General features: G+C 44.0%; 1 protein-coding gene and 1 long non-coding RNA gene across 4 annotated transcripts in view; one reads left to right on the top strand and one right to left on the bottom strand.

Annotated features, from left to right (window-relative positions):
* Positions 1 to 27,472, bottom strand: part of LOC135270386 (uncharacterized) — a 179,220-nt gene that overhangs the window by 8,131 nt on the left and 143,617 nt on the right. Inside the window, exon 4 of the long non-coding RNA XR_010338530.1 lies at positions 18,453 to 18,602. This is a non-coding gene — a long non-coding RNA (uncharacterized LOC135270386). The remainder of the gene's footprint in view (positions 1 to 18,452; positions 18,603 to 27,472) is intronic.
* Positions 1 to 27,472, top strand: part of CYP19A1 (cytochrome P450 family 19 subfamily A member 1) — a 99,846-nt gene that overhangs the window by 46,220 nt on the left and 26,154 nt on the right. For 2 of the 3 annotated variants that reach the window (XM_012442296.3, XM_012442298.3), the window contains 2 exons: positions 20,265 to 20,447; positions 26,490 to 26,640. In XM_012442296.3, the coding sequence (XP_012297719.2) occupies positions 20,303 to 20,447; positions 26,490 to 26,640 (296 nt within the window). In that variant the 5' untranslated portion in view covers positions 20,265 to 20,302. Of the gene's footprint in view, positions 1 to 19,983; positions 20,058 to 20,264; positions 20,448 to 26,489; positions 26,641 to 27,472 lie in introns of those variants that run through there. The other variant, XM_012442297.3, reaches the window with a different exon arrangement.

Below are 27,472 nucleotides of genomic sequence, written 5' to 3'. Positions count from 1 at the left end.
GATAGTAGCAGTAGTGGTAGCAGTAGCAGTTGTTGTTGTTTTAAGGAGATTTGAGCAGTGCACCTCCATGGCAACCTCATAATTTTTTTTTTTTTTTTTTTAAAGAACCAAGTTGGAGAGTTCAACCTTCAATTTACCAACCTTGCCTTTATATTTCAAGACTTATTATAGCTACAGTAATCAAAAGAGTTTCATGTTGGCAAAAAAAAATAAACATATAAATTAATGGAACGTAACAGAAAATCCAGAAATACACCCACACGTATATTGCCAATTTTTAACAAAGGTACTAAGGGAATTCAATTTGAGGGGAAAAAAAGGGGACGTTTTCAACAAATGGTGCTGAATATAGCCATAGAGAGAAAAAATAACCCTATTAACCCTTACCTCATACCACATACAAAATTGAACTCAAAACGGATCATAGACTTACATATAAAACCTAAAAGGATTACACTTCTAGAAGAAAACAGAATGTGACCTTGGAGTAGACAAAGGTCTCTCAGAATACGAAAAAAGCATGAGCCATAAAAACACCTGACAAACTTGATCAAAAATTTAAAACTTTTGATCTTCAACTGACACAAAGAAAATAAAGCAGAGCACAGACTAGGTGAAAGTATTCAAAACACACGTATCAGACAAAGAACTTGAATCCAGAATATATAAAAAACAAAAAGCTTAATAAGACAACCCCATTTTTTTAATGGGAAAAAACGATTTGACCAGATGCTTCATAAAAGATACATGATGGCCAGTAGGTTGATTGGAAACTGTTCAAAATTACTAGTAACAAGAAGATGCAAATTAAGATCACAATCAGATACCTCTGGAATGGCTAAAATTCAAAGACTGAGGATGTGAAGCAACCAGAACTCTTATATACTACTGGTGGGAATGCAGTGGAACTTTGGAAGATGATTTGGCAGTTTCTTAAAAAGTTAAACATACACCTGCTATACAGCAAGTGAAATATATGTCCACACAAAGACTTGCACACTGATGACCATCATAGCCTTGCTTGAAACAGCCAAACTAAAAAAAAAAAAAAAAGAAGGAAACAAAATATTCCTTAAGAAGTGAGTGGATAAACTGTGGCATAGCTATGCAATTGAGTACTACTTGGCAATATTAAGGAACAAACTACTGATATGAACAATAAGAATAAATCTCAAAATCAATATGCTAAGTAAAAGAAGCCAGACAAAAAAGAATACAGACTGTTTGATTATAATGACAATAGAATTGCAGAAAGCACAAACTGACCAATAGTGACAGGGAGCAAATCAGTAGTTATCTGGGAATGGGGGTGGAGGAAGGATGATTGACAAGTGGGTGATGGAAATTAAATGCCATCTTGATTTTGGTAATGGCTTCACAAGTGCGAGTGTGTATGTTAGAGCTCATAAGATAGTACACTTTAAATATTTGAGATTTATTGCATGTCACTTATGCTTTGGCGAAGTCCTTCAAATGGGATGGGGGAAGGTGGGATCTGATGGAAGGAAACCAACCTCACCTCTACAATAAAAAGATTTCACACGTGCTCTGGAAGAAACCTAGGGGGAACTGATGTACTTTGCTTTCATATTTATCTACTAAGTAGCTGCTGCTTCTCCAGGTTGGGTAGGGGCGAAGGTGGAGCAATGCCTAGTGCCAGCCAGTTGTGGCGTTCAGGCTCCTTCGAGTGCTCTTGCCTGCTCAGCGGCGGTGGGCACAGGGAGGACCGCCCTCCCACCCACCACCGTCTGGGCACAGGGAGGACCGGCCCCCCACCACCGCCCCCAGCCCGCGCCCCCCACCTCCGCCGGGGCCTGGAGAGCAGGCAGGGCTGGTTTCAACCAATAGCGATCCGCCATAGGGTCCCGCGCTCAGAAGGGGTCGCGTTTGGAGTTTAATGCTCTGCAGTTACCATGTGAAATTCTTTATTATTTTTTCTTTGAATCTGAGTTTTTGTATGTGAAGTGCAATGAGACAGCGGATGCTCGACAGCTTGTACTCTTGTCTCACTCCGGTCACATCTCCTGCGTCTTCCAGGGACCGGTTCTGAGCCCCCACCTGGTGAACACGGCTGCTCTCCTCCCTGGGCAGTGGCCAGGCACGGACATGGGGTGGCGCAGGCCTGGGCGCACAGCCAGGGGGCTGACCGTGCTGCAGCGCCCGGTCGCCTGCCAGGGTCGGCCTTTGCCTCGCCAGCATCCCCGTGCCCAAGGGAGTGCAGCATTGAGTAGCAAGCAAATAAAACCGGCCAAGACAGGTGGACAGAAAGACCGTGGAAAAAGGGAAAGACTTTTTTTCTACTTTTTGCACAAGGGGCCCCACGTTTTCATTTTGCACTGGGCCATGCAGATTCCGTGGGCGGCACCGACTACAGGCGGCCGGCTGCAGACAGCTCGCGGCACTCCTGCCTCGCCCAGTGCCTGGGCTGCTCCAGCTGTGAATGGACACAAGCAGAGGAGCTGGTTTTGCTCCTGAAAGCGTCCAACAAAAATGTGTCTCGATTCGCCCTGCTTGGGAGCGACAAAGACCCAATCTTTGTCATTAAAAGCCGGGAACGGAGGGCAGCCTTGCTCCCCAGAGCAGGGAATGTGCCTGGGTAGAAGCAGGGAAAGTTTCTGCCCGCCTCATATTTTCTTCTGGATGCAGACTGCCCTGTTCTTTGACTTCCCCTCCAGTGTGGAATAAGGCTGAGGGTCTCAATTTGGTGAAAAAAGTAACCATGACAACAGCCACATCGTGGAGAGCATAGTAAAATGTGTAAAGCTCACTGGCAATGCCTTCCCTTCCAGAATGAAAACTCCTAGTCAGACAATGACCCAATGGCACCAAAAGAACGAAAGACCAGACCCGGGAAAGCTTCCCGTGCCTTGCCCTGGGGCTTTCCACAGATGAGGGGACCACTGTGATTTGTCAGTTCTTTGCCTCCAGCTTTCTGCACACAGCCCAGGGCTGCTTTCGAGAGCTTATACTAAAAGGGCAAGAGCAGAGATGAGCTGTTTTTAGGAAACATGCCCTACACATGGAGTAAACTCATGGAATTTCAAAATAAAAATAAACTTGGAAAGTTCCAATAAAAGTGTTTAGGGCCTGATAGGATTTGTGCATGAATCCTTGACTCCGAGGGTTGAAGGCCTGGCAAAAGCTTGTCCACCTTCGTCTGGGTGAGGAGGGAGGTGCTTCTTCTCCTGCCATGGGGGAGGAGGCTTCCCACTCAGTCCTTCTATAGTCAGGATGAAGCAATAGCATCTTCAGGGGCACTGGCTGGAAAGAGAGACAGGTGGCCTGGGCTCCAAACTCTGTCACTAATTAGCTGTGAGACCTTGGGTACATAGTTTAACCTCTTAAGATGCTCTGTCTAGTGTTTGCTCTGCTTTGTCCATAGATATGCAGGTGCCTTGTATAAGTATGTAGACGGCATCCATGGGTGGTGTGTAGGCACATCCTCAGGTATTCACTTCTCTTTGCTGTCTTCCCAGCCTGGCAGAGAAGGGTTGGTTGGATCTGGAACTTTTTGTGAGGTGAGAGCAAAGTCTTTCCTCAGCTAGCTCTGGGCTGCACAGCTGGGGAGACTTTGGGAGAGAACAGAAGTTTCTTTTACCTTTGCGCAAAGGAGGCCAGTCATCTCCCTGAATTTTACCAGAAACTAGATTTGCTATGTTTCTGGGGCTATCACTAGATTTATCGAGACCAGGCAGGTCCTCCAGCCTGTAGCCTGACTGGCTCAGCAGGCATCCAGGGATCCGAATGAAGCTCAAACAACTAAAAAGGGCAGGCAGGTAACAATCAGAGTATAATAAACCATCCAGGAATGGTTGGCACTGTGGAAAGAGGGCAGTCCCGGCTTGGGACAAATGGGCGTTGCTATGAGGTAATGTGATTCCTCTGGAGCCAGATCTGATTTTTTTTCTTAAAAGAGGCCTGCAACCTGGACTTTAAAAATTTAAGATAGCCAAAAATTTACATAAAGATAGTGAAAGCAAATGTAAGTCAGTGTAAGCAAAAAGAAGACAGGTGAGCAGGTTGAGTGGGTTAATGACAGGAAACTGCAATTGGGACTGGGACATCTGAGAGTGATGTGCTTTTCCCCGGCTTCCCACAGAGAGCCCTGACCCGAGCAACTCACCTCCCTCAGCCTCTCTTCCTCCCTCCAACGCAAGGAGACTTTCTATCCACATCCCTTTTTTTTTAAAGCCATTATTGCGGCCAATCCTTGCCTAACCTTTATAGGACCTGGATTCTGAAACTCAAAATATAATTTTTTCCATCTGCTTTCTGCTTCCCTGAGGCAATGCTCAGCTGACTTAATGTGGGGAGGGAATAAAGGGTAATCAGATCAACATCTCAGAGGGAAGAGAGGACATGTAATGCTGTCTGACCTGCCCCCAGCCCAGGGGTGGGATCCAGAATGGGAGGCTATACTGGGTGGAGAACACCACACACATAGCCTTGGAGGCCCAAACAGGGAAGTATGCTTGGGAAGTAAGGCCCCGTTTGATAGAGCTGGGTGGAGCGCAGGGCAAGTGGCAGGGGATGAAACTGGAAAGATGGATGAAATAGGATTTGCGTAACATAAGAAAGTATAATTGGCTTGAATGTCTGATGACTTATGTGTTATTTTTGTAAAGTTGGTGACACAATCCTACATCGGTTTTGTATAATTTATCATCTGTGCACTCTGAAGGGACATACATTAATGAACTCGGAGTCTCAGAAACCATGACCTGGAAACCACAGCTATCCTAATTTGTGGGTGGCCTTGATCTCTATGAAGTATCCAAACTGGTACTAATTGGACTCATTTGAGGCTATCAGGTAACTCCAGACTTCACTGAGAGGTGTGCTACAGCTGTCTCCAAGGGACTGCTCCTACTTTCTGCCTGTACCACACCCAGCCCCTGTTCCCTGTCTCCCCAGCTCCAACCAACTGTTCCTGTTCCCTGGTAATCCTTCCCACTCTATCTCCTCACTGTATTGGGGCTGGCCCCTGAAGACTCCATTTTTCCTGCTGCCCTGCATTTTCAATAACAAATTCTCCAGTTTCAGTGCTGAGAGCTGGTATTGGTGTCTTCCAGGCACCTCACCGCTGTCCCTTGACAGTTACTCTTTCTTTCCAAAAGACTGAAATTCTCCTGTAAGATTCACACCATCCACCAATTCACCCTGTCTCCCCTACTAACCAAAGACTTTGGTGTCTTTCTTGGGGTCTTACCCTCCCCTTCTGACTCCTGCCATCATTCTAAGTAACTGAATATCCTTGTGGCTCATCCAACCAATGCCCTAACTGCCCAGTTCCATGATGACTGCACCTTTAGTGCTCTTCTTTGCCCTTTCACCTCAGCACACACTCACATGGCCACAGTGGTGACCCTGCCATCAGAAACTGTTCCTCTGAAATCTCATTCTCTCACCACCAACCTCCAGCTCCTTGCTCAAGTCCGCTGACTACAGCAGTTCTCCAGCCTCAATGAGATTTCCAAGCCAATGGCCCCTCCACTTTTCCTATGTCCATAAATCTCCTCCTATCTTCATTTTCTTCTGTATTTAGCTCAGAGGCCCTGGGTCTTCCTACAGTGTCCTCAAAATACCACTAAATCCTTTGTTCACCTCAGTTGTTCCTGGACCTACTCATGCCTGTTGTCTGAACAGATCAGAATTACTGGAGAATGTGACACAACTGGGCATTTTGGCATGGTTCAAACTTCATGCTCTCCAAACTCAGCTGGGACCTCCACACTGCCTAGCAGGTTTACCATGCTTTTCTAGAAGCTCCCTCCACGTTCACAATCACAATTTCATTTCTTCCTCTCAGAGTTGGAATACTTGCAACCCCTTCTTCCCAAAGAAGCCGCCTGGGAGGGAGAATGTGTCCATTGCATTTGCTCCTGTCCTCTCCTCTCATCACCACCTCCAGTCAAGGACAGTCCCTCACAGGTGCCTGGATCCCATCCCTTCCTCCCTGGTCAGGGCTCTTGTTCCATCATCTATACCCTCTCTTTTCCAAATCTTCGACCTCTTCCTTACCACTGGATTCTTCTCTTCAGCACTCAAATATATGTGAGCATCCACCATCACAAACAAAACCAAGCAAGTGAAAACTTCCCTAACTCCACGTCTCTGTCAAGCTATCACTCATTCTGTCTATTCTCCTTGTACAGCCACGCTTTTTGACCATTATACATAGGCACTGGCTCTACTTTATCTCCTCCTCTCCTTTCTATTCTGGCTTCCCACTTCACCACATTTGCAGAAACTGTCTTGCTGTGGTCACCAGTTGTTCCCTTGCTTTATCAAATGTCCATATTCTGCCTTCATCTGACTTGACCGCTCAGCAGCACTTCATACAGTTAACCAGATCTTCCTTCTTGAAACACTCTCGACTCTTGGATTCAGTAATAAAATAGGTTTTTGTTTGTTTTATTTATACCTTATAACTGTTCTTTCTGAGGATTTTTTTTGCCTGCTCCTCCTCTATCAAATTCTAAATTCTTGAGTTCTTTGGGAGCTCATTTCACAACATATTCTCCCTGGCAATTTCAACTTCTCTCAAGACCTTAAATACCATCTCTACAGTGGCCAAAGTTAGGTCCCTGGTTTAATCTTTCCTGAGATATTACCTTTTCCATCACAGAACTGAAATTAAGTACTTATTTGGGTGACTATCTGTATTTTGCCTGTCTCCCTTCCTGAACTATAAGCTCCAGAAGTGCAAGCAATGTCTTTTTTTATTCACCATTTCCATAATCCATTTTGTCAGCTTCAACACCAACTTCTACCCAATGGGTTCATGCTCTGCCTGCTGCAGGCCAAAGCAAGTATCATGAAGTTTTCTAAAAGCTAGGACATATCACTGCAGCCTTTCTCTGAATTTAAGTGTGCAGCTACATTTTCTTTATTGTAGAACAGGTAATCAAGTAGTTTCTTTTGCCAGAAATGGGGAAATCCTATATTAATAAGAATATAAAAACCCTAGCATCAGAGGGGTAAGGAGTCTTCAGGTCTGTGAGTCCAGGCATGACATGGCAAACTCTATAGATTTTGGAAGGCTAACTGTCAACAGTAAGGAAGAAGAATTGGTAGGAGGAGAGAATAGGGGAAGGGTGATTTGTTGTGATTCTGTTTCAGGAGGCGGCTGACGAAAGCCTTTACTCACAGATGGCATTAAGAATAGAGAGGAAAGGGGAGAGGACAGACTTTCAGAGATGAAATAACAATTGATTGGGGGTGAGATGGTGGGCCGTGAGAGGTGACCCAGAACCTGAAGACTCTATTGCTTCACGCTTCATCCTCTCCAGTGGGCCCTTGCATGCGTGCTGTTCTCACTCCTGGGGAGAACCTGCCCCACACTTCTCTCCTTAGAATCTTATTCCTCCACCATTACCTTTATGAAACTCTCCTTGACTACCCCAGGGAAAATGACTGTTTCCTTCCTCTTAACCCCCAGAGCACTTCATTCAAATGGTCAATTTTATTGCCAGTTGTATGCAACACAAGTGCTCACTCAGTTGGCTGTATCAAGGCATTGTGCCTTGTGTAATGAAATGGCTAAAAAAACCCATGCATTGAAGGAACACACTGCTTTCTTTATTTCCTTGACTTGTAATTAATATTAATTGACCAAAAGCATTATCTTCCTCTTTTTGATTTTTTACAAAGTTGTGGTAGGTCATATTAATAATACCCATTACTCATTTCTCTGATAAGATTATAGAAGTCTAAGGTCTTGGATGATCTTGGCCTGTTCCTTCCTCTGATTTTGAAGTAAACAATTTCTTAACTTTGGGACAGCCTGAGATACCACCTCTGACTTCTAAAATGACTCAATATCCTGAAAACTCATGATAATCCCACTCCAGCTCAGCTAGTTTCCATTAACCTCTTTCCAAGCTATCTGTGTGGCCCTGCTTTATCCTTTTAAGAGGAACCAAACGTTTTTAGTCACTGTGGATGCATATGATAGCATGGTTTACCTCAGATATGCTGTGGGTTAGTTTCTATGGGCCTTCCCTGACTTCACATTTAATGCTTTTCCAAAAATTTCCCAACATCACTAAGGCTTTAGCAACCCTTTAGGACCAGTATTTCTGGGAAAACACTCAAAATACATCTGACTCTGTGTCATGTATCATCACCTAGAGCATGCCACCATCTAGTTCCAGCAAAATCCTACTGATTTCACCAGATAGGAAGGATTGCCTCTCTGGGAGACAGTTGCTGATTCCCGTTGCCTTTCACTGTTCTACTTTGATAATTTGCATATGCCTTTCCTGTGGCATTTATCACATAAAGCTTTGCTATTTTCATCTGTATCCATGTCTTTCTCTCTAGATGTATCATTAAAGGCAAAAACAATATTCTTTTAGTGTCCTTCCTATCTGTCCTCCTCCCCACAATACTGGAATCCTAACACCATGCATTGCACTTATTTGGAGTTCAGGATTCTAGGAAAGTTAGTAAATGGATGAATCATAAATGTAATTTGGGTCAGTTTTTTCACAAAATGAGTCACCTATCTTTGTCTCTTCTCTGTCCACTCATACTGGCTCCCTGTGACTTCTCCCCATCTGTGCATTTCTCTCCACCTCTCAATATTGTCAGTCTGCTGCAGCCCTGGCATCTGTGCCATCACTCCCTCTTTGGACTCATTGTTAAAGATGTCGAGGAAGGTTAGTCCCAAGGTTTAGCCTTTGCATTTAGAGAACTGTCTTACCATTATTCAGTAATTGGGGGGCAAACACAATTTGGATTCCTTTGAATTATTTTAACTTGGGTTTTGTAGAGACAAGGGACCTTTCTCTGTCTCCCATGTCATAAGTAACTTTAATGAGAAATGGTGAAAATATCAATTAGGGCAAGCCCACCTGCACTGGGGCTACCCTCCCTTCAACTCCCCATACCCTGCTGGGTAGAAACCATGTGGGAATTGACTGCTCAGCTGTTCCAGAGACCCTTAGGACAAATTGTGTTTGCCCCCCAATTACTGAATAATGTTTACATAATTTGGAAAGAGGGCGATTTCCTACTTTTGGTAAGAACATTGCCTTCCTCACCATCAGGCATCAGGGCCTTTGAACACACTGTCTTCTCTCCCTGGAATAAGTCACCACCTCTTTGCCATTTCTTCTCCTGGCAAACACCCACTCATCCTTAAGACTCAGCTTAAGGGAGCACATGACTTGTTTGAGGTTCTGGAGGGTCTTCTGTTACATACTCCTGTAGGACCCCACAGCTCCCTTCGATCCATCTTGTTTCATTTTTCCTGTTAGCCAACTGACTAACTGGAAATTTCATCCATAAATGAGCACATATTAAGTAGTCACTGTGCATTTGAGGAATGTCAGCACCTTGAAAGGAAGTTGCAAGTTGTAAATGGAGTTTTTATGGGAGGAGGCTTGCTGATCAATCAAAATAGGACTCAAGAATATATTGTTAGCATCAGAGATACAAGCAGATATTGCATCCATAAACACATAAACAGATAATGGGCATTAATATTTTGATTTTTGAAATAAAAATGTGAATGAATGGCCTGAAAGGACAAACAGATGACAAACTGGATTGGAAGAGTCAACCAAGGAATTATCCCAGAATGCAGCACAAAGAGAAAAGAGATGAAAAATCTGAGGAAGCAGGCAAGAAATATGAAGGGTGAATCCATGAGACTGAATGTTTGGTCTAATTGATATTCTAAGAAGCAAAAATGGTGAGAATGGAGGTGGGGAGTGGGGCAATAGTCAAATATTTAAGCAAGAACTGAAGACTGAAGTCTCAAAACTAAAAAGTCATATACAGATATCTCACTGGGGCCAATCCTTCAATCAATCACTGAAGCTAGACTTAATTTGGAAAGCAGTCGAAGGTCATTTGCAACCAAGTGTCATTTGCAACGGAGATGAAAAATTAAAAAATTTTTTGCAAGGCTCATAATAGACTTCTGAAGATGCCTGCCTCTCCTGTCAGCACCTGCAGACAGTTTAGCTAGTTGAGTTTGCTGTGTCTTTCTCAAAACTTCCTCTAGTTTCCTTGTATCACCGAATGGGAGGTCATGGGCAAATTAGAAAACAGGGGTCAACTAAGAGAGCACTGCCTCTCCTGTATCCTCCCTTATCAACTGCCTTTCTACTTATGGTTCCACCACAGACATTACTGCTTCCCAATACAAATCCAGCTTCTTCATTCTTATTATCCCCCAACTGCTTTACGCAGTCCTACCTCCAGCATTGCAAAGACCTCTCCTCTACTTGCCATCAAAATCTCAACCACATTTCAAGGCCCAGAACAAGTCCCATCATTCACGTGAAGCCTTCTTTGGTCTGTATGCTAATATCTCTTTGTACTTGTCAACAGTAGCAAGCTTCTTAGTTTTTCTCTCCCAGTAGACTACAGGCTTCCCTAGAGCGGAGAGAGTGCCAAACCTTTTCTTAACGATCATTAGGACCTGCTCCAGGTACATGTTAACATGAAAATATGCCAGGAGGGAGAACAAGTTGAAGGATTAGCCCCTGGATATGAATTGTGTTGATGAGGTAATTTCCTCTGTCAGGGTAGAGGATAGGGGGTGGATAGAAAATGTGGGGAAATGACACAGAAAAGGAAGTGTGGGTGGGAAGGGGCACTGGAGGCAAATGTCAACAATCCCACAAGTGTGTTCAGTGACCTGATGGCTCTCACATGATCCCTAATATAGCTGCGACAACAGGGACGTATCAGGAGCTAAAACACTTCCCCGCTCCCCAGCCTGCTCCACGTTCTCAGGACAGATATAGTGACCTGTCCAAAAGCATACAGCTCTTTAGGGACCCCTGAGGGCAAACTCCAGTCCATACCATTTCTTCCAGCTAGTCCCAGGACTGTCCATTATTACCTCTGCTCTTACTGGAGACTCAATCTTAATAAGTTTATTGAAGTTTTACCATATGCTAGAAACCTGACAAGGCCTTAACAGGCTTTATCTCATTTCTTCCTCCTAGTAACCACATCAAGAAATACCATCATTTCCCCCATTTTTTCTAATGAAGAACCTGAGGCAGAGATCTAGCAGTGGACATAGTGACAGTGGGTCCCGCTGGACCCAGGAAAGTGAATGGTGTTGGGAGGGATGCAGAAGCAGCTGAGTTTCCCTCTGCCAATTTGTTTCTCATTCTCTCTACCTGCTACGCCCTTCCTCAACTTGGTATCTTGCAGAATAATGCGTCTTCTTCAAGGCCTGCTTATAAAGCCATATGTGACCTTCCTAGGGTAGTCACTTTTTCCTCTCTCTTCATAGCTGTTTATGCCTCTGGTTGAGCACTTGTGCAATCTGACTTATGATGATGTGGGTGGCTCTATCTTGCCCAGATTAACTCCGTAAGAGCAACAACCTCATTTCTCCATATTCCTAGAGCCTAGAACAGTGGCTAGGACACTGCAGATTTATTCAGTGTTGGGGGTGAAGAGAGTGGCCTCCACATGCGTGCCCTCCATGTGCCCTCCATGCACTGGAACCCTCCTTGGCAGAAGCCTGGAGATCCCATGAGCCCTGATGCTCCTGCAGGGCTACAGTGTGGCCATGGACAGTATCAGTCTGAGGGGCCACAGATGGGATATTAGCATACCAAATGTGCCCCTCATTCTCTCCTTAAACCTTTCTCACTTCTTCTGTGGACTGAAGAATGTAACACCCCATGATGAACTGTAATTTGGGGTCCAGTTAAAATGGAAAATCTTCAAGAGAAATTGTATTCACTTATAACCTGGAAACAAATTTCTACTGGTCAGTGAAGGCAGTTTTAATCTTGAAAGAGCCTCTGGGACATTGGACATCTGAGGCAGAAGGTTGAGAAAAGAACTGGACCCAGGAGTTGTTAATTTGAGGTCTGTGGATGGGCCATAGAGGGTCCAGGATCCCAGAATTATACTAAAAGCTTTGCATGTTGATTCCTGATTGTGTTTCTCCAGAGTGAGATTCCAACACTTTCACTGGATTCCCAGAATGGGTCTGGGACTCTAAAGAAAATGAGAAGAGATAGAGAAGGTGGCCATAATGGGCCATGTGCACCCCAGCTTCCCTGATGTCTCAGTATATCTCTTCATACCTGGGCCTACAGGCACTACTGGCTGGCCTAAGACAATGTGGAAGAAAAGAACTGAGGAAGGCAGCAGGGCAAAAGCATGGGAAAGGGCTGGGGGGGCGGGGGCAGCTAAGACAAAGGGTAAGAATGCTGGGCAGTAGATACAGAGATAAGAGGGGCCCTGTGGCTCAACCCCCTTGCTTTATAGATAAGGAAATGGACATCCAGAGAGGCTAGGTGGCCTCAGCACTCTGGGGTCAGCCAGGGGCTTCCTTGCCAGAGAGTGTCCCTGCTCTAGGACATCTCTACGGCCTCACAGTCTGTTCATTAAACAACAGATAAGCTCTCAAGGAAAGGCCAGCAGTGGTGCTGCTATCTGACTGTTTGGGTGGTAGCTATGGGCCACTGCATTGCTGGGACTTGGCATCTGAAATCACTGCTTAGATGTGAAGAAGGCAAACATCCCTCTGAGGATATGTGAATGCATCGTTCTTTGACGACCCCAGGTCTAAAAGGCTTAAGATGCTAACCATTGGTTCACTCATTTCACATTTACTGAGCACTTACTGCATGTGAGGCGCTTGTGGCCAGAGAGAGGAGCAAGGTGGGGGTCCTCACTCAGGAGGAACTTACGCTGTGGGAATACTGAATGACATCCCCTGTTTCTGCTGTTACAAGAAGTTATCATAAGTTCTTGATAAGTTGAGTAGAAGGATAGATGAGTGGAAGGAAGCAAGGCCACTTGGGACCGCAGTGCGATAAATCTTGGACGTCAAGACTGAGGCATGGCTCTGGATTCTGCCATAGAAAGAGGTTCAGGGGCCTCTGGCTGGCAACATCTGCACTGCCCTAAAGATTGTATATCCACTTGGGGACCTTCTGTCTTTGCTACCAGAGACAAGGAATCCCACAACTCCATGTGCCACAGAGACCTTACAGCCGGAGAAATGACAGACACCACCACTGGCGTTTGGCTCCAGAGGTTTCCCTTTTGCCCTCACCTGAGAGTCCTGAGGTGGCTTTAAGTGTACTCCCTCAGCCAGGGTGCAGCAGGTCTGGGAAGGAAGCAGGTCTCTGGGACTCAGACTCAGCTCATCTGACCCCAAAGCCTGCTCTCGTGATGTTGTAACTTCAGCCTTTTCCCTCTTCGGGTTAAAAGCCCAATTTTGGCTGGAAAATTCTACCACTTTATCTTCTCTGGAGCCAGGTAACCTGTTAGGTCATATAAAATTGAGTTGAAAGTGAAGTGGTGGGAAACTTCTTAGAAAAATGACTGCTGTTGTTGGACAATCCCTGACTGGCCCTTTCTGCCTCCTCCTCAACTTGAGGCCAGACTCCTCATGAGAAAAACTATGGTTTGGGTGTCAGGCAACCCCAATGCAATAAGGATCTGGGGGATCAACCCCAATTCAATAGGCCAGTGGTGGGCCTCTGCTCCCCAAAAACTGCCCTCCACTTTGTCCCATGGCCTGAAATGCCTTTAATGATCAAGAAGTCTTTTAAGACAGTCATTTCTCACTGTGTTTCAAAAAAACTTCCGTGGGATACTCTACCAGATGCAGCCCACTGGGAAGACAGTGGATTAGGTATCTGAGGAACCAGAGGCACCATGAGACAAGCAAAGATGCAAGCTGAGATAAGCGCACCCTGGAAATATGCCCAAGTCCCAGGCTTGCTGGTGGTCAGCCAGTAGGTTGTTGTGAAAAAAGGAGTGATTCCATGAACCCACATGGAGCGCCTCCTGGGGCAAGTGTTGTGCTAGAAGTCATGGGACCTCAGAGATGAGTGAGAAAGCTGCGGTCCTGTCTGACGGATGCCCAAGAGCTTTGGGTCTGCACACACATGTGAAATATGGGGTTTAGCAGCAGGCACCTTTCATACACTGTCAATAGTCTTCCCTATGTGGGTAGAACCCTAGGAGCTGAGGTCTCCCATTTGTGCTCTCAGGACTTTTTGCTTGTTCCACACAAATGGTCAGAGACTATAGCAGAGATAGGAACTACTGAGTGGAAAAGGAATTTGAGCTGAAGGCAGTCCAGGCCAACTACACCATGTGTATCTATCTGCATTCTTCTTGTTGGTTTGTATTGTATCGCTCCTGCTCCAGAATAAGAATTTCCCAGGGAATCACTTGGAAGTTTGCAAGGAAGAACAACTGGAACCTCAAGTGTCATGACCCCAGTGCCAGGGGATGGAAATCATATCACTGAACATGCACATGGATGAACCTTCCCTGCTTTTAAGTGGCCATTGACAAGTGACCTTCCCTGAATCTTATGTAAGTGGTTCATTTTTAAAGGGAGAGAATCATATTATTAGAAGATCACAGCATTTCTTTCCAGTCCTGATACCCTGTGCCTCCTTGATGTAGAAGTTCATGGACACCTCTGCATGTCTTTCTAGAGAACTGGGATTCTCATAAGATGTCCTGGCTAGCAGCACCTTCAGCTTGCTTATCTTACTGCCTCTCATGTCTAGAAAGTAAACTGAATGTCTGAATGTAGTACCCTGCTCAGACAAGGTTCCTAATAAATGTTTACTTAGTGAAACCTTCCAAGACTCTGATTTATATAGTGCCTTGGCAGTCAAAAGCAAGAGTAGTCCAAGACCCATGTCAGAGAGAAAAAGATGAGGGGTGTTTATACCAGGTAAGAGACGGCTCAGGCAAGGAGAGGAAGAAGCAGACTTATCATGGGAAATCAGTGGGGCAGATCTGGATGAGCAGGGAGACATGGAGGAGGAAGAACTTAGCAGGTAAGATGTTGCGGTAAAGCAGGAGTCAGACTTTTGAGTGGAGAGAACCAAGAAAGAAGGCTGGATCAAGATGAATTTGGGGCCGGGCGTGGTAGCTCATACCTGTAATCCCAGCTCTTTGGGAGCCCAAGGTGGGGGGATTACCTGAGGTCAGAAGTTCGAGACCAGCCTGGCCAACACGGTAAAACCCTGTCTGTACTAAAAATACAAAAATTAGCTGAGCGTGGTAGTGGGCGAGTGCCTGTAATCCCAGCTGCTCAGGAGGCTGAGGCAGGAGAATCACTTGAACCCGGGAGGCCAGAGGTTGCAGTGAGCCGAGATCTAACCACTGCACTCCAGCCTGAGTGACAGAGCAAGACACTATCTCAAAAAAAAAAAAAAAAAAAAAAAAATTAATTTGGAAGCCTTGCAGGCAACTGGAAGCAAAGAAGGGTTTTTAGCAGAGGATTGACATGATGAAAGCTGAGTCATAAAGCTATCTGGCAGCAATGTGCAGAACACAGTGAAACAGAAGGTCTGGTCTTGGGAGTTTACAATGGGGAATAAAAGCCAGACAAAGCCAGAGACAGTGCAAACTCAGGCAACAGGTTTGTAGCAAGCATGTATGAAGGCCTGGACACTGTTCTAGAATTGGAATACAGTCAAGAAGGAGAGACACACAGATCCCCATCCTTGGGGAATTCACCTTCTAGAAGGAGAGGAAACAGATTAAAGAATTTGACTTTTCATGAATTAATGCCTCATTTTACCCTGTAAGAGGTATGAGGAAATTTACAAAAATACATCCACTCAGAATGATAAAAATAAGTGATTTTACCTATTGCCCTTGACAACATCCTTTCTTTAGATAAAATGGTGAGTTCCCTATGGCTGACCTTACGAAGTCACTCAGAGTTAGCTTACTGCCTAGCACCAAAGCAAGGCTAGACAAAGGTATTTGCAAAAAGAGCACAAGTGACTAGTTCCCAGTGTGTAGCTCCGTGAAGGTTTTGACGGTTTGATTCAGATACTGAGTAATGGCGGCAAATGGGCTGGAGTCTCAACTGGGCTCATGGAGAGATGGTTTGTTTGGCATCATGCCTGGTCCTTTGAGAGGAGGGCTGTGCTCTAGAGTGTGCTACAGTCCATCCCCCACCCTCCACATTCATGTCACCTGTGTTGCCCTTGAAGGCATTAGAGCTTGGGACTGCCAAGGGGGGATTGAGGGTCCACCAGGAATCCCAACAGATTTTTCACAATAGAGGTTTTTGAGAGCAATTAATCTTAAAAGAGTTTGAGGTGGGGGTAATTTTTGGCAAAGAGGGAAGCCATGAATTTGCCTTCAACTGACCACTGAGATATGCTTTGATCATGAATAGAGCAGAGGGTAGGGTTAAGGCCTATTATAAAAGTTAAGATATAAGCCAGAAGATTTTAAAAAATACAGGGATGTATCTTGAGACAGGGACACAACAGTTTTAGGGACCATGCCTGGAACTTTGTGACTGGATATGGTTAGGCTGGGATGGAGAGGGATACGGTAGGAAAGTAAAGGGAAAAGGGAAGTACAAAATAAGATTTTGAGGCTGGACGATGGGGCAATGATATATAAGATGCTTAGGGCTCGAATCACTTGAGGTCAGGAGTTCGAGACTAGCCTGGCCAACATGGTGAAACCCCATCCCTACTAAAAATATAAAAATTAGCTGGGCATGGTGGTGCATGCCCTAAATCCCAACTACTTGGGAAGCTGAGGCAGGAGAATCGCTGGAACCCGGGAGGTGGAGGTTACAATGAGCTGAGATTGTGCTACCACTGCACTCCAGCTTGAGCGACAGAGCAGGACTCTGTCTCAAAAAAAAAAAAAAAAAAAACGGTTAGGGAAAAGGGAGAAGGTCAGGAGGAGGTTGACGGATTGGGTTTTAGACGTAACTGTGGAGTAATGGTGAAATATCTGCATAGTGGAGTTCACTAGGAAGTCAGCGCTTCAGAGATGGAGAGGACAGGGCCAGGAAGGGAATAGGGAGAGGTGCCCTCACAGAGGTAAGAGCTGATGACAGGAAAATAATGAGAATAATGAGTTCTCAAAAGGAGAATAAAGCAGAGAGGGTAAGTGCTTTAGGCTGGAGAGATGCTCATGGTTTAGGGGGCTGACAGAGGAAGAAGAACAGCTGTAAAGGAACAGAAGAAACAATGGGAGAAGCCTGCCACAACCATCATTGGAGAACAGATACAAGGAGTAGGAGTGGCCAAATGGGTCCAGCGCCACAGAGTGAGATCAAGAGCAAACAGAGCGGGAAGAGGTATGGATCAGGCAGTAGAAACGTCATGTGTCAGCTCTGAGACAGGTATTAGTGCAATCAGGCAGAAGTTGGGAGACAGGAAATGGATAGGAAAAAGATGCATTTCTATAGGAGTTGGGGTGTGAAAAAGGAATGGGCCAGGTTTGCTGGAGAGAATAAGAGGGAGTGCAAGCTTGGCACCCAGCCCGTAGATCCTGGGTAGCTGGGTCTATTTCCCTGCTGGGCCAGTACCCTCCATGCTAAAAGGTGGGATTTAGCAGGGTCTGGATATGCTAGGCAGCACTTCTGCCATGCCAGGGCCTGCCTTCCTCCCTGTGGAAGGCTAGGGTTAGAGCTGTAGCTGTACTAGGGGATCTGGGAGTCCTCATGGCACTATGGGACCCAGAATATGTTCAGTCCCGTAGATCACCAGGACACCTAGGCTCTGCTGTGTCTCCATAGGCCTTTGCCCTGACTTAGGCTGAGGACTTTGGGTATAGGACTGGCATTTCCTTATGCTGAGGTTGGTGGGGCACTGAATGAAGACGTTAGTAGGCTCCATGTAGCACAGGCACACAGGCCGAGTGCATCAAGTGGTCAGAGACCCTGCTTGGTGCCAGGCCAATGTGGAATGCCTGAGCAGACAGAGAACACTCTGCAAATAACAATGGTGGGACCCAAGGAAATGACCCTCAGAAGGCAGTGGAGACCCAGACATTTGAAATGGTCTGAAATGCATAGTACCTGACGACTGTGTGCATGTGTGTGTACGTTTGGGGGTGAGAGGAGGGTATTACTGGCTGAGGGGATGTATAAACAGCCTCTGTGAAGTTCTAGGACCTTCCTATATTCCTGTACCGCTATTTGAAGGCGTCTGTTCAACCTACCTGTGTGGCCCATTAGAATGCCCCACTGAACAGGAAAACCAACGTGCAGTCAGGAGAGAATCTCAAAGTATCTTTCCAGTTGTGGCACTCAGAAGTCCATAAAGCTTAATCCTTTAAAAGGAATCATTCTAAATAGCCCAGGAGTGAACATAAATGAAAAGTCCATGAGTGTGGAGAGTAAATCCCATAATAGGTAGCAAAATGGCATGATAAAGAGCATGGGCTCTGGAGACAGACCCCCTAGGCTCCAATTCCAGCTGTGTCACATGAGCTGGGTGCCCTAGAGCAAGCTGCTTAACTTGCTAAATGCAAGATTTTAAGTGTTTTCTTTCTTTGTAAAAAGAAACTAAGAGGTTTTAAAAGTTCTTGCCTACTTTTCTTTGCATAACTTATGATGATACTGAGGGAGCATCTTTCCTATGCCAGTGAATTGCCATAGTCCTTTATAAATGTGCATCAGCTTCCAACATCTTATGCTCTTTGCTTTCAATGTTGTGAAATACCTCTGAGAGTTCCTTTAATGTGAAGTTTTTTGCTGGCATCACCTCCTGTGGGACATCTTCATCCTTTTTGTCGCAACCACTTTCCTCATTTATGCTTTGAACAATGGTTTCAGGTTTCATCAATGTAAGTCGAAACTTCAAGGGTCCTGGCTGTCAGAAAGTCACATAAAGCTTACTCAGAATGATGTCAAATTCCGCTCTAGACATTTAAAACCTCAACCTGTTAAAAATAGCTTGTCATCAGCAAAGGAACCAGATGATAACAGTCACAAGGCTGACTTTTTAGTCTCAACTTATATATATTAAAAAATGACAACAAAACTGTTCAACATAAGCACAGGCATTTTCAGTGCCCTGCATCCAAGCATTAATGATTAGTTAAATGGTAGAATAATATAAACAAAATGACGAAGCAACTGGATAAATTTGACTATGTTGTAAAATTTTTGTAGTTGCCAGAAATCAGTCTTTGGACTTTAAGATCTCATATAGCTCAGAGAAGAAATACAATTACATATTCCTTAAGAATCTGATGAAAGTTATGGCCTTTCTCCCCTAGAATGTGCACATGAGCTGAAACAATATTTTATGCAGTGTTTCAGGGAATCCACAGAGCCCCCGATATCCAATTAGAAGCCCTGGCTATGAATCTAGAATTTTATTACTAGGTGAAACCCAGCCCATGTCTGTTTGAGAACCATTGCAAGTCCTGAAAACTGTAGGCACTATCTAAATAAAGGCAAACCTTGGAGCATGTCATCTGCCACTGAAAAAGCATTTAATGATGCATCTTTCCTCACTATACAAGTTGGTTCAACCTACACCTCTTCAGCTACAAACTACCTACCATCCCGGAAACTCTGTTCTAAGAGTAAAGGTATTACAAAACCTTGCTGAAAAAGACAGACTCAATGGCATGTTGTTGAAAAACACAGGAGAACCAGCACATCAAACTGAAAATTGGTTGGCTTGCACAGGATGTTAGCAGCTCTTTGAATGAGGTTGCTGAGTAGCACCTGAGCCTATTGCTGTGGCATCCTATTCTGCCTGTCCTCTCTTTCTTCCTCCTTCCCCATTCCTTTCTTTCTCTTCTCCCTTTATTCTTCCTCTGTAATTCTTTTTTCCACACTACTGTTGGCATTGGTCCCTAGGGACACTGCTAAATCCAGCCCATAGTGCAAGAGATATTAGATCTTCATTAAAGTCACTAGAGATGCCCTGAGTTAGTCACTTTGAATTCAACAGATGAACTGATGGAAGGCTCTGAGAAGACCTCAACAATGCCCGAGAAATGTGTTCTTACTGTAGAAACTTACTATTTTGATCAAAAAAGTAACTTTGGTCAAAAAAGGGAGTAGGGGGATTGCTTTTTTTTGTTTGTTTTGTTTTTATTTTAAGTTGATTTGGCTTGAAGGGAAGATTGCCTAAACAAAACCTGCTGATGAAGTCACAAAACGACTCCGCCTCTGGAATGAGCTTTGTTTTCTTATATTTTGGCAAGAAATTTCGCTTTCAATGGGAATGCATGTCACTCTACCCATTCAAGGGCAAGATGATAAGGTTCTATCAGAACAAGCGTCTAAAGGAACCTGAGACTCTACCAAGGTCAGAAATGCTGCAATTCAAGCCAAAAGATCTTTCTTGGGCTTCTGTGTTTTGACTTGTAACCATAAATTAGTCTTGTCCAAATGTCAGATCACATTATAAAACACTAAGTGAATCTGTGCTGTACAGCACCCCCTGAAGCCACGGGAGTTATAGATGAACCTTTTAGGGGATTCTGTAATTTTTCTGCCCCTTTGATTTCCACAGGTCTCTAAATTGCCTTCTCTGACGTAAAGGAACACAAGATGGTTTTGGAAATGCTGAACCCGATGCATTATAACATCACCAGCATGGTGCCTGAAGCCATGCCTGCTGCCACCATGCCAATCCTGCTGCTCACTGGCCTTTTTCTCTTGGTGTGGAATTATGAGGGCACATCCTCAATACCAGGTAAGTCAGTCATTTATTTCTGTATCTAAGGAGGTTATTTACTTGGGCTTTTGGTCCATGATGGTAAAGAAAATTTTGCAAAAGGACAAAAAGCAAACCTGGAAAGATCTCCAAAGACTATGGCCATGTTAGCAATTGAGGACTTGGGTGAAAATGTTCAGACCAATTATCTGCACATGTTAAATGAAAGTACTTAAAAAATATCTTAGATAATCCCTTCCAGTCTGCACTCTGCTTTGGTAAAGTAGGTGTGGCACAAATACCCTTTAAAACAAGCTGAAGATGGAGTGGGCTAAAGTAAAATTCCAGGCTTTTCTGGTTAACTTTTAAAAAATAGATTGCAATTTTGTTCTGAAGGTGAAAATGTCTTTGGAATGCCTTCTCTACTGCTTTCCTTCTCCCTCTCACTCCGCTTCCTCCATGTCCCCACTTTGTCTGGTATGTATCCCTTCTCTTTATTCCACCCATCATTTTCTCTTATTCTTGGGAATGTGGTGATAGTGGTCCCCATTTTTCTCCCACTGCCCAGCTCCCATAGGGTCGAATGGTATCCCGGCAGTGGGAGAAAAATGGGGACCACTCCAGTGCTCTTGGAACATCACACCCTGTTAGAATCTTCAACAAGATCTGTGGGTTAATCAAATGTGGTGAATAATATAATTATTCAGATAATCCCAATAGAAAACCCTTACCCCTCCACCGTTAATGCTGCAATGATCAGATATCAGATTAATTCAGAATGATCTGAAATTTCAGACTGCTTCTTTAGTTTTCAGTGAAAATGCCTCATTGCAGATAAACCTATTTCCAATTCCATAAGATATATGATGAGACTTTAAGAATATACTTATTACACACTGGTAAGTGTGGTGGGCCTCATCTCAGTGGGATCAGAATGGGAGCATGGGGCTGGCTCCCAAAATGCTCTGTGTCTGGATTCTTTTTAACATTCCAGATAATTGCCTGTCTCTTTGCCTGATTCAGCCTGATATTTTAGATTACTTTAACACCCAGCTTAAAGGAACATTTAGTTAATTTTGTTCTCTGCTCCCTGACAGGGTCAACTCCAGAGAAGGCAGGCTCAGAGCTAAGGGATGACTGTTTCATGGTCTTTAACTTGAACTCTCTTCCCCAGTATGGCCCTTCCTCACTGGATTTCCCCTCTCCCAAGGGAGCTTCTAGGTCAGGGTCAGTGAATGGTCAGGGTGGGGTGACTAGGTGGCGGGTGTGGAACACCTTTTCCTCTTCTTCCCTTCATAGGCCCAGGTGCCGAATTCTAATTTGTCTGTATTATCAAAGAATCAGGCCAGGAGAGTCCAGCACTGCCCATGCAGCATTGCTCATCCAGTGAGCCACAGGTTCTCAAGCTTTTAGTCTATGTAAGAACACCTAGGAGGTAGGAGCTTGTTAAAATTTCTGTCCCTGGGCTCTGCTCCTGACTTTTTGAATCAGACTCTTCAGGCCTAGAAACATGCATTTTTAAAAAGTCCCCCCAGCTGCTAATGCTAATCAGCACTGGTGGAATTTCCTGGGACCCTTGACCAAGGAGGTCAGCCTGTTGGGGACAAGCCTGAGAACCAGCAGCCCTGAAGCTCTGGATCAGTGGGAGAGTAGGCAGCACCTCACTCTGTGCACCACTTCTGGACCAGGGCTATCAAGCTGCATCCACTGACAGTCAGAACGAGTAGCACAGTGATTCTCAGCACTCTCTGAGGTGGGGTCTTAGCTAGTTTTGGGTTGCTTTTAAAAAAAAAAAAAAAAAAAAAACTCCCCTCCTGATTTTTTTTTTTTTTAAATCTCCCCTCCATCAGCAGCCAAGGTTGAAAGCCACAGATATGAGCCGAACCCCTGCATTTGACAGAAGGTGAAACTGAGACCCAGGGAATTGATCTGCCTTGCCCAGGCAAAGTGCTGTGACAAGCATGAGAAGCCATGGAGTTCAAACTCCTCATTTTACAAGTGAAGGGTTAAAGGCCAGAGAAAGGAAATGGCTTGCCAGCTCACCAGCTGGACAGAAAGTGGGAACACAGGGGGACCACCAGGAAGTCCTAAAGCCCAGGTTGATTATCATTTTGCTAGCCAGGTAGTTTCTAGTGTCACACTTTGAAAGCAGAAGGTCTAGTTAGAATCCGCTAGTGGCACAGACTGTGAGATCCTGTGGTTTCTGGTTGGGGGAGGGAAGGTAAGAAAATTGGCCTTGTTTAGGGTGGTTTTGCTGATCAATGCTCCTGAGCTCCTGCCAGCTCCCTCAAGTCAGTGCCTCTCTAGGTTCTCGGTTTTGGGGTTTGGGGGAAGCTCAGAGTCAAGAAAGCTCAGGACCAGTGAAAGCTGGAGGGACTTAAGAACTTATAATGATGTAAAGTCCTTAAGTGAGTTATAATTTACAAAGCAGTTGTTTCATGCCCATTTTCTCTGGTGAGGTTGGTGTGTTTGTATCTATTTTGTCGACGACAAAACTGAGACTCAAAGAGTCGCACAACTAGTAAATGATGAAGCTGGGCTCATAACTAAGCTGCTTCTGTGGGTATTTACTGAGAAGCCCTGTTCTCCAGCTAAGGGAAGGGAGGAGGTGTGAGAAGATGAAAGAGATGCAGTTTCTGCCCCGAGGGGATTATATACAAATGGTAAAATCAGTCAGGGACACACACATAGGTGGTTGACTGGACTTAGTGCCAGGTAGGGGCTATGAACGTCCTGAGGAAAGGGTCATTCCTGTTGGGGAGGAGGAGTGGCTGAGGGGGCGGAGTTGGGAGCTTCAGTTCTGAAAAATTGCCCCCAGTCTACTGATCTGGGTCAGGACTCACAGACACCTGGCACTGGCAGCTTTCCCTTCCCCAAGGACTTATAGCCATCCCCAACTCTGAACAAGGGTCCTCTCCCTCAAGATGCCACACTCTGCCCTGGGTGCCACATCCCAGAGCAGAGCACTGGGGGAAAAAAAAAAGCATGGCAACTGACATCCCTCTTTTTCTTGTTAAGACAATATTTCACAGAAAAGTGCACAGTGCAGTGATAAATTTGCCATCACAGGGCAGCCCGAGAAAGAGGATGTTATCCTTGTTCCAGAAGCTCCTCGTGTGCCTTTGCAATCACTCTCTCCCTCACTCCAGAGCAAAACACTGTTTTTGAAATACTCTTTGATTTTGTGACAGTCACTCCCTTGCTTTTTTATAATTTTGCCATATAATTTCACATCCCCAGACAATACAGGTTAATTTTGCCTTGTTTTAAACATTTTAGCAGTCAATTCATACATTATGTATTCTTTTATCTTGCTTCTTTTGCTCAACAGTATAGTTCTAGGATTCATCCACATTGTAGCATGCAGGCATAGTTCATTTTCATTGCCATAGGTATTGAGTTATATAAATATCTCATGGTTTAATTGTCAGTTCCTTTGTTGAGAGATACTTGAGGTGTCTTTAGTTTGGGGCTATTGTGAACAGAGCTGTTCTGAACGTATATGTGCACACAGGTTTCTCTATGGTGTTGGACAGCTGGGGAGAGGTACCAGTTGTTGGCTCCAAGGAGGTTGTCTCTGAACAAAAATGCAGCAAAGTATTTACTGCTCCTTTTAGGGTATGAAAGAGGCTCCCACAATCACTGCCTGCCTAGATAAGCATTCCCAAATCTGAGAAGCAGAGAGCAGCTTAACGTGGATACGACCAGAATATTTCCCTAATATTTTACCAAAGTCTCTACCTTCCTCCAGCATTCTCCTCTCCAGCCGGAGGGTGGGTGGGGAGCATAAGATATATATGTAAATGAAAAGGTAACACTGTATTAAAATTCTTTTATTTTGTAATTATTTTTCACACACTCTCCTCTCCTGCCCCTAGATTCTGATGGGGACCATTATACTTATGATGTCTCCAGTCCCTAATTTGGAGTTAGTATCTGTACCAGTAGCATCTATACCAGTGTTTGCTGGATGAATTAAGCTGATATACAACTGGTCGCTAAGAACTCAAAACTCTAGCTCTCTTCTGGTTAGAACATTCAGGTTCTTAATCTAAGCACAGGGTTCAATCTCCCTTTTTCAGTAGATAGATCTCTCCTGCGTCATGGCTTACATTTGAATGGCAGGTCGCAAATATTAAGATTTTTTACATGGCGGGCTGGGTGTGGTGGCTTGCGCCTATAGTCCTAGCTACTCAGGAGGCTGAGGCAGGAGAATCTTTTGAACCCGGGAGGCAGAGGTTGCAGTGAGCTGAGATAGCGCCCGTGCACTCCAGCCTGGGCAACAGAGAGAGGCTCTGTCTCAAAAAAAAAAAAAAAAAAAAAAAAAAAGGATGGCATTTAAAACTTCATCCTTTATATTAGATACACATGCCTAATTTTTGAAATTTATTCAGGAAATATTTGTTGCGCATCTACAGTGTGCCAAGCTATAAATATCCAGTAAGGTATTATATTATGCGTATATTAATTGATTAAAGGTTAATATATCTAATGACAGTTTAAGGAAATACATATTCAATCAAATCTGCTATGGAAATCTTTTAAAGAGCTTAATGGAATTATTTTAATACAAAGTCAGTCATCTACTGTATACTGTAGTGTTACTAAAATAATCACAAGATTAGTAACCTTAGACCATATTTTGGTTCCATAGGTATTAACAAAGATCGTCTATTTAAAGGGAAAAAAGAGCTGACAGTCTTATTCATATTAACTTAGCTATTGCAAAGTAAAAGACTAAACACGATTTGCTGTGTTTGGGACTAAACATTCAATTCAGATGATTCAAGCAAAAGCTTGAATTCAAGCTACGTAGATTATTACAATTCTTGCCCATAAGGTGAGAATGCTATCTCACGTAGTTAGGTGTGTTTTGGCTTCAGAATGATTTCACTGACAGAATGGAATTAGAGAAAGATTTAGAAAAACTACTACCTGACAATTCCGAAAAACATCCTAAAACTTTTTAATCTAACTTTTTACCACCACCAGTAAAATCAAACCAAGTTTGTTCTCTGATAAAAGCAACAGTAAATTCCCTAGTTCCCTGAATTCATGTTCTTTACAATTCTGCCATCCTCTGCATAAGCAAGGTTGCTATGTGGCCACTACTCTTGGCTAAAACTAGATTATGGGACTCAAACTCCAGTATAAAGGCTGAAAGACCCACTGCCTGACTCCTCAACTCTTTTGCCTAATGAGATTTAGCTTAAGAGCCTTTCTTAAATGGAGTCTTTTTTGAGGGGAATAAAAGAAATAGATGGGCCAGGTGTGGTGGCTCATATCTTTAATCTCAGCACTTTGGGAGGCCAAGGTGGATGGATCATTAGGTCAGAAGTTCAAGACCAGCCTGGCCAAGATCGTGAAACTCTGTCTCTACTAAAAATACAAAAATTAGCCGGGCATAGTGGCGGGCACCTATAATCCCAGCTACTCAGGAGGCTGAGGCAGAGAATTGCTTGAACTCAGGAGCCGAGATCATGCCACTGCACTCCAGCCTGGGCAACAGAGCAAGACTCAGTTTCAAAAAAAAAGAAAAAAGAAAGAAATAGATGTTCTTGGATTGGACATTCTCTTTGTAGATCTCGTTTCTTTCAGTTGAAAGATTTCCTACAAAACTACAGACCAGTTTTAACCCACCCATTCTGTCAACTGGGGCACTCAAATTGAAAGTTTCCAGAAAAAACTAGGCACCAAACAGATCTGCTGGCTTGTCACTTGTCAGTGTTTCCATGTTTGCTACCAAACACACCAATTGACTTGTATTCAAAACTCACTAACCCCAGTTAACATGGGAAGAAATTAGCACACACACCCCAGTTCATTCAGACTGAAATGACTGAGACCAAATAAAACTAGTGTGGCGTGGACACTGAACTCCTTTTTACTCATGGAGGGGAGAAGTGCCTCATGTTAAGCGTGAGGCTTTTGTTTTGTTTCACTTTATTCGTGATTCACAGATACACATCAGAGATAAAGAACATTTAGCTATAAAAGAAAAAAAAAAAACAGGAGCAACACAAAGCAGTTGCTATTTTTGGTATGGCTAAGATGTTTATTGTGCTGTGATGCCTGTCCTAGGTCCCGGCTACTGCATGGGAATTGGACCCCTCATCTCCCACGGCAGATTCCTGTGGATGGGGATCGGCAAAGCCTGCAACTACTACAACCAGATGTATGGAGAATTCATGAGAGTCTGGATCTCTGGAGAGGAAACACTCATTATCAGCAAGTGAGTCTCTTCATAATCAAAGACATACTTTTTAAATTGATGCTGGAGTTTTTTCCACTTAGGACAACTTTGTTTTGAATCTTGATGTGTTTGTTTCTGACGCTATATTTTTACCACTGAAATGAAGGTGAGCAATCCCCAGAAATCTAACATTGCAAACAGAATAAGTGGGTTTTGCTTGAATTGAAGCCAGTGGTACATAAATAAAGAACTCTGGAAAGTTGGGAAATTATTTAAAATCTCTGTGATCAGTGCATGTGGAAACTTAGAAGCCAGATAATTTGATTTTGACAAAACATACTCTTTTCTGCTTTTCCAAGTTTTTTGGTCTTAACCACAAATAAACATTAAAAAGAACCATGCCAAACAAACAAACAAAAACAACCATAAAAAACAAAAATAAAGCCCAAGACACCACTGCACTGTAGTCTGTGTCACAGAGCAAGACCCTGTCTTTTTAAAATGAAATAAAACCTGAGACAGAGGTATCTGGTTAGCAATTTGCTATTCTCCTGCCAAGCAACTGAGCACCTCTAAAAGAGCAGACAGTAAGCTGACCTTGGCTGAATCCAATTAAAGAAAAAAAGAAAAGAAATAAAAGAACAGATGGTAGAAAAAGAAGTCATTCACATGCTGCTCTCCCGTTTATGACTTTATGCCAGTATCCCAGCAGAATGATCTTACATAAATCAGGAACAATATTACCCATTTAAAAAAATGGTGTCCTCCCTCTCTGCATTGTTATATTTTGTGGATAACAAGCAGATTGAATTAGTTCTACGGTTAGCCAAATGGGAATTGACTGTAAAGAACTAGTTTGGTAGAACATTTG

Source organism: Aotus nancymaae, unplaced genomic scaffold (genome assembly GCF_030222135.1).
Source record: "Aotus nancymaae isolate 86718 unplaced genomic scaffold, 86718_ANA_hifiasm-v0.15.2.pri h1tg000062l, whole genome shotgun sequence".
Classification (NCBI taxonomy): Eukaryota; Metazoa; Chordata; class Mammalia; order Primates; family Aotidae; genus Aotus; species Aotus nancymaae.
This window is presented reverse-complemented; position numbering and strand designations above follow the sequence as displayed.